This window comes from Artemia sp. Qi Xiang Cuo, chromosome 3 (assembly GCF_049724085.1).
Source record: "Artemia sp. Qi Xiang Cuo chromosome 3, ASM4972408v1, whole genome shotgun sequence".
NCBI classification, from domain to species: domain Eukaryota; kingdom Metazoa; phylum Arthropoda; class Branchiopoda; order Anostraca; family Artemiidae; genus Artemia; species Artemia sp. Qi Xiang Cuo.
Genome location: NC_142796.1, coordinates 68684998 through 68696090, shown reverse-complemented (window position 1 = coordinate 68696090; position 11093 = coordinate 68684998). Strand labels below are relative to the sequence as shown.

The window sequence follows — 11093 nt, the reverse complement described above, 5'->3', positions numbered from 1 at the left end:
ATTTTATAGATCACTGTGAATATATGGAGGCATAATTGTTCTTTACTTAGTTTCAGCTTTAATTCGATGATCCAGACTTTATGTACTAACTACATCCAAAGACTATGACGTCATTGATTAATATTGTATATAAAAAATTAAGTTTTTCGTAAAAAAAATTAATTGAAAAAAAATGAAGTACAAATAGCGCTAGATCTAGAGATTTCCTTTAAAATGAGCCATTGAACAACTCTCTACGATGTTCCAGTGCCAAGCTATCTGTGGAAAAGAAAGAAAGAAAAAAATATCCCGTTTGTGGAGAATAACGTGGTTAAAGTCAATTTTCTTGATTATCAAGCCAATATATTTTCTTTGTTATTCAAGCCGCAGGGCGGTAAGTTTCCTTTATAGGGGTTTCGGACAAGGCGGTTCTAATGGTGTACTTTTTGTTTTGATCTGACTCTGTTTTTAGGAGTTAGGGGTTTTTATATTTCTTAACATTGGACGTGATCGTCTCTTACTAGGTTGCTAGCTACCGCTGCAACCCGGATATGTAAGAATTATTATCCACATCAAAAACCTACTCTCTTCAAGAGGGTTACTGACAACTTACCAGCTCTCACCAAACTATCCTCATCTTGTCTACTATCATGAAATAACACTGAGCCGTATGACCTTAAGACTTTAAAGATATAATTATTTCTAATTGATTACAAACAGGAAAAAGCCTACGGCTTTTTTTTCTTTGAAATGGTAAGAGACGAACCTCAAACAATCAAGCAGCTAACTAAATCAAATATATGCAATGGTTATTCATTCCAATGATCATCTTTTAATTGAAAATTTTAATATATTGATTTTAAATATAACTGTACTAGCCTAAACTATAGTTAACTGGCTTATAAAATTTAGTATAGGCAAGAGGTTGTTCATCATTATAATTTTAATGGAAAATTTTAATATATTGACCTTAAGGATAACTGTACTAGCCTATACTCTATAGCTAAGTGGCCTATAAAATTTAGTATAGGCAAGAGGTCGTTCTTTTTTCTATTCAGGAGTTACTTTAGTTTTTACTATGGGGCTTAATCGTATTTTACTAGGTTGCTAACTACCGCTGCAACCTGGATTCTTAACGTTGGACGTGATCGTCGCTTACTAGGTTGCTAGCTACGGCTGCAACCTGGATAATATTTATCATAAACCATTCAGTTAGTATAGACTAAAGTTAGTTCTTTATTATAACTGCTGCAACCCAAATTATGAGAGGCAGCCTGGCCGAGTGGTCCAACACACTGGTGTCAGCCACCAGTCTCTTCGGAGGTGTGGGTTCAAATCTTACCGCTGGTATACGATTATGTTTGAAAGACTGCAGTGTGAAAAAACATCAAAAATGCAGTTTTTGGTGGAAAAATTTATTCTCTTTTAGAAATAATTTATTTTAGTTACTATAGATTTTTAACCCAATTAATTTCCTTTAAAATAAGCTATTGAGCAACCCTCTGCGATGTTCCAGTGCTAGGCTATCTGTGGAAAAGAAAAAAGAAAAAAAAATATCCCGTTTAGGCAGAATGTTGTAGTAGCTGCAACTGTTCTTGGTTTTCAAGCCAATATGTTTCCCTGGCTGTTCAAGCCAAGGGACAGAAACTTTCCAATACAGGGGTTTCGGACAAGGCGGTTCTAATGGTTTACTTTTTGTTTTGATCTGACTCCTTTGTTAGGAACTATGGGTTTTTATATTTCTGAAAATTGGACGTGATCGTTTCTTACTAGGTTGCTAGCTACCGCTGCAACCCAGATTGCTAGCTACCGCTGCAACCCGGATTAATATTGGACATGATCGTCTCTTATATTTATATCTGTGGAATTATTAACCTATACTACAATTAAGTGGCGTATAAAATTTAGTATAGGCAAGATGTCGTTCTTTATTATAATTTGTTTTGATCTGACTCTTTTTTTTAAGAACTATGGGTTTTTATATTTCTTAACATTGGACGTGATCGTCTCTTATTAAGTGGCAATGGCATTTAGTATAGGCAAGAGGTCGTTCTTTATTGTAATTTTAGTTACCATAGATTTTTAACCCAATTAATTTCCTTTAAAATGAGCTATTGAACAACCCTCTACGATGTTCCAGTGCCAAGCTATCTCTGGATACAAAAAAAGAAAAAAAAAGAAAAAAAGAAAAAAATATCCCGTTTAGGCAGAATGTTGTAGTAGCTGCCACTTTTCTTGATTTTCAAGCCAATATATTTCCCTTGCTGTTCAAGCCAAGGGACAGAAATTTTACTATGCAGGGGTTTCGGACAAGGCGGTTCTAATGGTGTACTTTTTGTTTTGATCTGACTCTTTTTTTTAAGAACTATGGGTTTTTATATTTCTTAACATTGGACGTGATCGTCTCTTATTAAGTGGCAATGGCATTTAGTATAGGCAAGAGGTCGTTCTTTATTGTATTTTAGGAATAATTTATTTTTTTTACTATTGATTTTCAACCAAATTAATTTCATTTAAAATTAGAGTTTTAACAACCATCTCCTATGTTCCATTGCCATGATATATCTGGATACAAAAAAAGAAAAAAAAAGAAAAAAAAAAAGAAAAAAAAATCCCAGTTTGGACGAATTTTGTCGTAGCTGCCACTTTTATTTTTTTTAAATCCCATATATTTCCCTTGCTGTTCAAGCCAAGGGACCGAAAGTTTACTATGCAGGGGTTTCGGACAAGGCGGTTCTAATGGTGTACTTTTTGTTTTGATCTGACTCTTTTTTTAAGAACTATGGGTTTTTATATTTCTTAACATTGGACGTGATCGTCTCTTACTAGGTTGCTAGCTACCGCTGCAACCCGGATTATATACTAATTATGACGTCACTCTATTCACGTCATAACTCTAATATAAAACTATGATGACGTTCATTATTTATCTAGTAGGGTTTCAGACAAGGTATTTCTAATGATGTACTTTTGTTTTGATCTGACTCTATTTTTAGGAGTTTTGGGTTTTTATATTTCTTAGCATTGGACTGATCGTCTATTACTAGGTTGCTAGCTACTGCTGCAACCCAAATTCACATATATATTTATTTATGAGAGGCAGCCTGGCCGAGTGGTCCAAGGCACTGGTGTTAGCCACCAGTCTCTTCAGAGGCGTGGGTTCAATTCTTACCGCTGGTATACGATTATGTTTGAAAGACTGCAGTGTGAAAAGACATCAAAATGCAGTTTTTGGTGGAAAAATTTATTCTCTTTTATAAATAATTTATTTTATTTACTATATATTTTTAACCCAATTAATTTAATTTAAAATTAGCTATTTAAAAACCCACCACGATTGTCCAGTGCCAAGCTATATCTGGATACAAAAAAAGAAAAAAAAAAGAAAAAAAAAAGAAAAAAATATACCGTTTATGCCGAATATTGTAGTAGCTGCCACGTTTATTGATTTTAAAGCCAAAATATTTACCTTGCTGTTAAAGCCAAGGGACAGAAATTTTACTATGCAGGGGTTTCGGACAAGGCGGTTCTAATGGTGTACTTTTTGTTTTGATCTGACTCTTTTTTTAAGAACTATGGGTTTTTATATTTCTTAACATTGGACGTGATCGTCTCTTACTAGGTTGCTAGCTACCGCTGCAACCCGGATTCTATTCACGTCATAGCTCTAATATAAAACTATGATGACATTCATTATTTATCTAGTAGGGTTTCAGACAAGGTAATTCTAATGATGTACTTTTGTTTTGATCTGACTCTATTTTTAGGAGTTTTGTTATATTTCTTAGCATTGGACTGATCGTCTCTTACTAGGGTGCTAGCTACTGCTGCAACCCAAATTCACATATATATTTATTTATGAGAGGCAGCCTGGCCGAGTGGTCCAAGGCACTGGTGTTAGCCACCAGTCTCTTCGGAGGCGTGGATTCAAATCTTACCGCTGGTATACGATTATGTTTGAAAGACTGCAGTGTGAAAATACATCAAAAATGCAGTTTTTGGTGGAAAAATTTATTCTCTTTTAGAAATAATTTATTTTAGTTACTATAGATTTTTAACCCAATTAATTTCCTTTAAAATGAGCTATTAAACAACCCTCTACGATGTTCCAGTGCCAAGCTATCTCTGGATACAAAAAAAAAGAAAAGAGAAAAAAATATCCCGTTTGGGGAGAATAACGTGGTTAAAGTCAATTTTCTTGATTTTCAAGCCAATATATTTCCCTTGCTGTTCAAGCCAAGGGACAGAAAGTTTCCTATACAGGGGTTTCGGACAAGGCGGTTCTAATGGTGTACTTTTTGTTTTGATCTGACTCCTTTGTTAGGAACTATGGGTTTTTATATTTCTTAACATTGGACGTGATCGTCTCTTACTAGGTTGCTAGCTACCGCTGCAACCCGGATACCACTGCAACCCAGAAAAACTAAGTCTAATATGTCCCATGGTTTGTAATCCCCATTTATTTTCAAGTTAACATTGGCTAGATGTCGTCCTTTATTATATGCAACCCGGATCTCAAACAATCAAGTTGCTAGCTAATTCCAATGTATGCAATTGTTTGTTATTCCAATGATCGTCATTTGATGTAATAAAAAGCTTCCAAGGTATGAACCGGCAACTATGGAACAGTTTACAGATGTAATGGGGAATCTTATACATCACTGTGAATATATGTAGGCATAATTGTCCTTCACTTAGTTTCAGCTTAAATCCGATGATCGAGACTTTATGCACTAACTTACATCCAAAGACTATGACATCATTGATCAATATTGTAAATAGAAAATTCAGTTTTGCGTAAAAAATAGTTAATTAAAAAAATAAGTACAAATAGCGCTAGATCTAGAGATTTCCTTTAAAATGAGCCATTGAACAACTCTCTACGATGTTCCAGTGCCAAGCTATCTGTGGAAAAGAAAGAAAGAAAAAAATATCCCGTTTGTGGAGCATAACGTGGTTAACGTCAATTTTCTTGATTTTCAAGCCAATATATTTTCTTTGTTATTCAAGCCAAAGGGGGGTAAGTTTCCATTATAGGGGTTTCGGACAAGGTGGTTCTAATTTTGTACTTTCTGTTTTGATCTGACTCTTTTTTTAGGAGTTAAGGGTTTTTATATTTCTTAACATTGGACGTGATCGTCTCTTACCAGGTTGCTAGCTACCGCTGCAACCCGGATTTAGCATAGCTAATTCGTAGGTTTGACATAAGGGTGTCAAGACAAAGAATTTTAGTTGCTTTCTTATCTCGACCGTACAAAAGACCTAAGTATTTAAGCGACGAAGACGGTGCAATAGTAGCGCTGTCTACTGAAACAGTTTGTTCTGGTGCATCCCGTTTCGTTGAGTTGAACACCAGAAATTCAGTTTTCTTACCATTAACTTGCAGACCAATAGCTCTATAGCCAGATACAAGCTTATCTAAATTATCCTGCAATAGACTGATAGAAAAACTCAACATAAGCAAATCATCAGCACAGCTTATCAGACTCAGATTACAAAGATCAAGGCTTAGCCCACCAGAGATTTGTTTTGTAACCTTAGAAGTCAAAGTGTTAAATAATAACGGACTTAGAACTGAGCCTTGTCGAAGCCCTCTATTTAGTTTAACTGGCGCACTAAGTCTTTCAAGGCCGAGTTTCACTCTTATATAGCTATTAGAGTACCAATAGGATAACATAGCTACTATATGGGTGTTCACGCCAGCATCTAGCAGGGTCTGGAAGACGGCGGACTGGATGACTGAGTCAAATGCAGCAGAAAAATCGACACTACATACATACACGGACAACCCGAGTAGTTCAGCCTTAGCAAGAATACGCTTTAGAAGTCTATGGGCAAAAGCACAGCTGAGATATTTTTGAAATCCAAACTGTCTGTGGTCTATAACACATTTCGATGCAATTTCGCTAAGAACCAATCTTTCCAACACTGCTCAGCGTACTTGAGATAGTAATAGGCCTATAGCCTCCACACTCATTCGCGTTTTCTCCTTTCTTGAGGATATTTGTAACAACCCCGGTACAGAACGAGTTAGGAACGGTCGCACTATCTATACACATCTGAAAGAGTAGTTGCATATGCTGAAGCAAAAGCGGGGAACAATTGCATAGATGATTACCACTAACACCATCAAAACCGGGAGCCTTGTCACGCTTTAACTGGCTAACAGCCCTTGAAACATTATTTTTAGAAACCACAAAATAATTTCTCTGTTTCAGAAGCGAATCAAGACGTGATTTTAACGATTCATCATATTTTTTTTCCAAAGGAATAGTTTTTGACCCGAAAACCTTCGAATAATGTTCTAACCACTGTTCTTCAGGTACTGTGGCACAATGCTTTGGCTTCACTCTACTGCTTGAAAACTTTTTCCACATAATTTGCGGGTCGCGGATAGCCTCTTTCGAAGCAGTTTCTGCTTCTTCCACTTTAAGCTCATCCACACATGCTTTGTATTCTCTTTTTGTTTTACGAAAGAGATTGAAAACAGTACCTGACCTAGGCTTGCCGGATTCGCGCCACACTGAGTACCACATCTTAGACCTCCTTTTAGCATGATTCACGTAAAGATGGTCGCTCCATCCCCTTTTCCTAGTACCTTTCTTAATAACTGCACTAGGTACAGATGCAGACTCAGCAACTTTTAGCGCGTGGGTGATTTCAGCACAATATGTGTTAAGTGCGATTTTTTCATCACACCCATTGACCAGAAGCTGAAATGGAACTTTTATTTTGCCCAAAATTTCGTCATACGTCGACTGATACAGATCAATATTAATCTTTTTCCACTCGCGTCTTTCTATGTAACCTCGATTTCTTGATTTCACTGCGCGACTAAAAGGAACACGGAACTTGAGACCGAGATGGTCACTTGCTGTATGCTCTGAATCCACCTGTATAGGCAAGGGGATAGTGAAATTTGAAAAGACGTGATTAATATTGCTTGTGCTTCCTGAGTTGTGAATGAACGTAAAGTTTTGATCTTTAGTGTAAAGAGTACATTCAATCGGAATACATGTCACAAGAACGTCTTGTAACTTTCCTTTCAAGAGAGGGTCACACTGGAAGTCACCGCAGACTAAAATCCGCGAATTCCCCAGTTTGCGGAGCAGTCTTCTGAGTCGACCACAAGCCTCGGCATACCGTTTTTCACTGAGATCCGTGTTCATGTTAGTTGGTAGGTAGACATTGACCAGCGTGAAAGCACTGGGGCCAGGGAACTCGACTGCTAGGTAGAAATTACACGACTCAAGTTTACGACAGTCGATACTGTCGTCAACGAATATCGCAAGTCCACCACTAGGGCGGCCCCTTGCACTGGAGCGCTTAGCCTCATGAATGTGCACAGATTTATCAGGAATTGACTGAATAAGCCCAAAGTTATCGGTAGTCAACAAGTGTTCTTGGACGCAAACAATGTTATGTGCTATGCACAAGTTCTTGACATAGTCCAGTTTGGCAGCATTATGGCCGTAAACATTGCGGCAAAATATAGATAGTTCGTTCATTTTCGGGTTTGAGGATAAGCTTTCTGTATTGCTCGTCGGACTGCTGGGCACTGCAGACTAAAGCTAGGGTGACCATTATTAGGCTCCGGGCACAAAGCGCATTTCACTGTTTGAGAACGGCAGGAGCTCTCTCTACTGTTCTCATGGGAACCAGCACATCTGGAACAACGATGGTACTGGTGCAGTCTTTAGCAAGATGATCAAATGACTGACACTTGACACACCGCTTGGGAATTTGTCTGAATGGCAAGACTTTGATGTGAGTATAACCAATGAATAACCCACATTTGATTGCTGCATTTCGGGAGTCGGCGTCACTGAAGGTAAGTTTGACTGTCTCAGATTGTCCAAACCACTTGGCACTGACTAGCTTGGGGTTAACAGAGACAACATCATCTTCTGTTGTGGCAAGAGGCACGAACTTAGCGATCGCGAAGAACTTTCCCTCACGAAAAGAAGCACTTATGTCAGGGAAGGACTTCAGGGAGTTGGCGAGTGAAGCTGCTGACTTGGGGATTTCATGTAAGCAACCAGACCGGACTTGGTCTGTTGTATATGATCTATGCCTCCATCACTATCATGTCTGTCAATAAACAGCTTCTGCTTGGAACAGGAGTCAATTTCTGTGGTGGGTACATTGGTGATGAAAACCCGATGTAAAGCTTTCGCAGGCTGTGGGAGGGGGGCCAAACACTCTGAGAGGGAAGCACAGATTTGTACTGTTCCATAACACTGTCAATCTTATCCGTGTATTCGTTAACTTTCACACACAAGGTTGTAAAAATGTCTTGTGGAATTTTCAGTACTTCGGATAAATTCCAAATGGTGAACCGTGTCTTAAACTCAGTTACAGAGCTCAATAGTTTCACAGTATCATACATATCACTGGCTAGCGTTTCTCTCGAAGCTTGACTATGCCTTTCTTTCACATACTGCTCACCAAAACTGTCTGCTATCTCGTTCAGTTTTTCATGGTTTTCTCGAAGAATCTCCCTCGTAAAAAATTTCACAGCTGTAATCATGGCTGCATCTTTCGTTACGCTATCTTGATATCGCAACGCCGTTTTTTTTTTTTTTTTTTTTTTTTTTTTTTTTTTTGTCAATTACTATTGCTTTATTTGGATAATTTATAATTAGAAAACAATAACCGGTTCCAAATTAGTCATATAACAGTGCTATATTCATCTGTGGCTCCTATTGGCACAGCATCAGCCAGCAATGACTTGAATATTTTCTATTCAGACAGCTGCTTTAGATCCTTCAAAAATTCTTCTGGGCTTATTATGTGGGTGAATCCAATGATAACTTCCCAAGTATTAATAGCTTTCGTAACTTCGTAAGCACAACGAATCTCTGAAAATGTGGCACCGCCAACGATGAAAACTATCAGCCGTGGAACGTTTTTCATATTTTGCTGTGATCTGTCCTTATGCCACTGTCCATAACGAGCACTGGTGGGTATTCCTCTAGCACCAGTCGATGCAGCTCTTCCAGCAAGATAAGGAAAATGCTCTTCATCAAGTTTATCATCAATGGCATCCTTCATAACATCCTTGATAATAGGAGTCCAACGGGACATCTGGTAAGTCTGCTCTCTTTCCTTGCGATTTGGACACCACTGCTTTCTACGACCTCCCTCATTGATGACACAGAACCCAAGGTTTGTCATGTTGGTGATGATGGGTCGTTCAGGGTCTGGTATTGCCGCAGGTTGAATCAGTTTAGTCAGATTTTCTCCAGATATTCCGTTTTTCGACAAAATGTAGAGGAGAATTATACGAATCTTGTCCATGGGAGAAACATTTTCTTCAAGAAGCAAAGGAACAATTAGTCGCATTGGATCTTTGACTTTCTCTCCTTCAGCGTCAACACCCATTGCCAAGTCCTGTTCAACTTTACAAAGACGACTGACTTCACTCTGGTATTTTTTCATACAGTCTTCAGCCAGATTCAGGAGTGAAGAGTAGTTACTTAGCTCCTTTTGATACTGTGGCATTTTCTTGATCATCATAGATAGATCACGAATTGATGACTTGTCACCAGCAGTCAGACTCTTCTTTGAATCAACAAAGGTCTTCAAGTTCTTCGTAATGTTTTGCGAAACTACTGCAATGTGCTGATGCCGTAGTTCTTTCCACTGGTTATTATTTTCATCAAGAAGGACATCTTTTTCCACACCTGAATTCAAGTACTTGTAGACATCATTTTCAATGGGAAGCAAATCATATGCCATGGCTTGAAATGTGAGTTCATGCAACAGAGGTGAGACGCCATCAACCCCACGATCAATGATTAAAAGTTGTGACTTCTCAGGGCCATCTCCCATTGTAGGCTCATCTGCTTTGTAACCATCAAGCTTGTGCTGAACAATTTTGGCGAATTCGATATTTCTCTCGTTATCAGCTCGATATCTCACAGCAGGATATTCCCCTAATGTAGCACAAAGGGTGGCAATTTGCTCTGCCATTCTTTCCATTGCAGCAGTCCTTTGCGAGGCTTTGTTTTGATTATAGTAACATTGGAAACCATCAGGAAAATCAAGTGAAAAGACCTGACTTTCATATGGAAGGAAAGCAATGTTGATTTCTTTCAAAGTTTTTATATACTTTCCAGAGATGTGCTTGCAAAGTTCGTTAAAGAGCTCTTCTGGACAGGCTTCAGTAAAAAATACATGAGCAGCCTTGTACTGAGTTCTCCCTGGACATCCAAAATCGGCGATAAGAGGTTTTATAGAATCGTTTGTAGGAGTCAAAAGATAAACCGCTTCCAAATGACGCAATGGCTCCCTACTTTTGTTTATATCCTCAACAATTGTGATTCCTTCTGAGGCAATTTCTGCATTTTACAGCAGGCAGACACCATTCTCATTGAAAGCCGATCAACAACAAGAACTCTCCAATCTGTGCCATTCTGTTTACTTTTGAGTACCTCGTTCATAATTTTTTGTCCGACAAGATTCTTTAAAGCCATTTTCATTTAGAAAATTTAGTTGAATGTTTATGTCACGTATCAAGTATCAAGAACCTAACAAAAAATTAAACTAAATTTTAAATTTTCAGGTATTTTTCTAGTCTAAATTAAAAGATTAAAACTATTGTTCAGACACCATAAATATTTTTGCAATTTATAACTTTAGCGATTCTGAACTAAAAACGAAAATAAAATAAAATAAAATTTTTCAATTTTTACGTCACGTCGGTAATTAATTCATATATGGTTATTAGTACACAATAGGTTTTAGATATTACGTCTTGTCACTTATTACGTCATATATGGTTATTAGTAGATAATCGGTAAAATGTTCGTTCTTTATTATAACACCTCTGCAGCCATGATACTGATGGAAATTACATAATCCCTATTTATGTTTCAGTTAACATGGGCTAGGTGTCGTTCTTTATTGTAAACCTAACAAAAAATAAAACTAATTTTTAAATTTTCAGGTATTTTGTTAGTTTGAATTAAAAGATTAAAATTATTGCTCATATATCATAAATATTTTTGCAGTTTACATAATAACTTTAGTGATTCTAAACTGAAAAATGAAATATATTAAAAAATTGAATTTTTTGGTCTGAAAATACATAGTAAATTCCACATCGGGTA

The 11093-nt window shown here is 37.3% G+C and overlaps 1 protein-coding gene and 1 pseudogene across 1 annotated transcript; both read right to left on the bottom strand.

Annotated features, from left to right (window-relative positions):
• Window positions 1-5885: 5885 nt before the first annotated feature.
• LOC148954464 (uncharacterized) lies at window positions 5886-7487 on the bottom strand. The gene has a single exon (XM_089086278.1). It carries the CDS (start codon window positions 7485-7487, stop codon window positions 5886-5888), a length of 1602 nt encoding a protein of 533 aa, XP_088942404.1.
• Window positions 7488-8652: 1165 nt separating this feature from the next.
• Window positions 8653-10442, bottom strand: LOC148954463 (protein ROP pseudogene; annotated as a pseudogene).
• Between the last annotated feature and the right edge of the window lie 651 nt (window positions 10443-11093).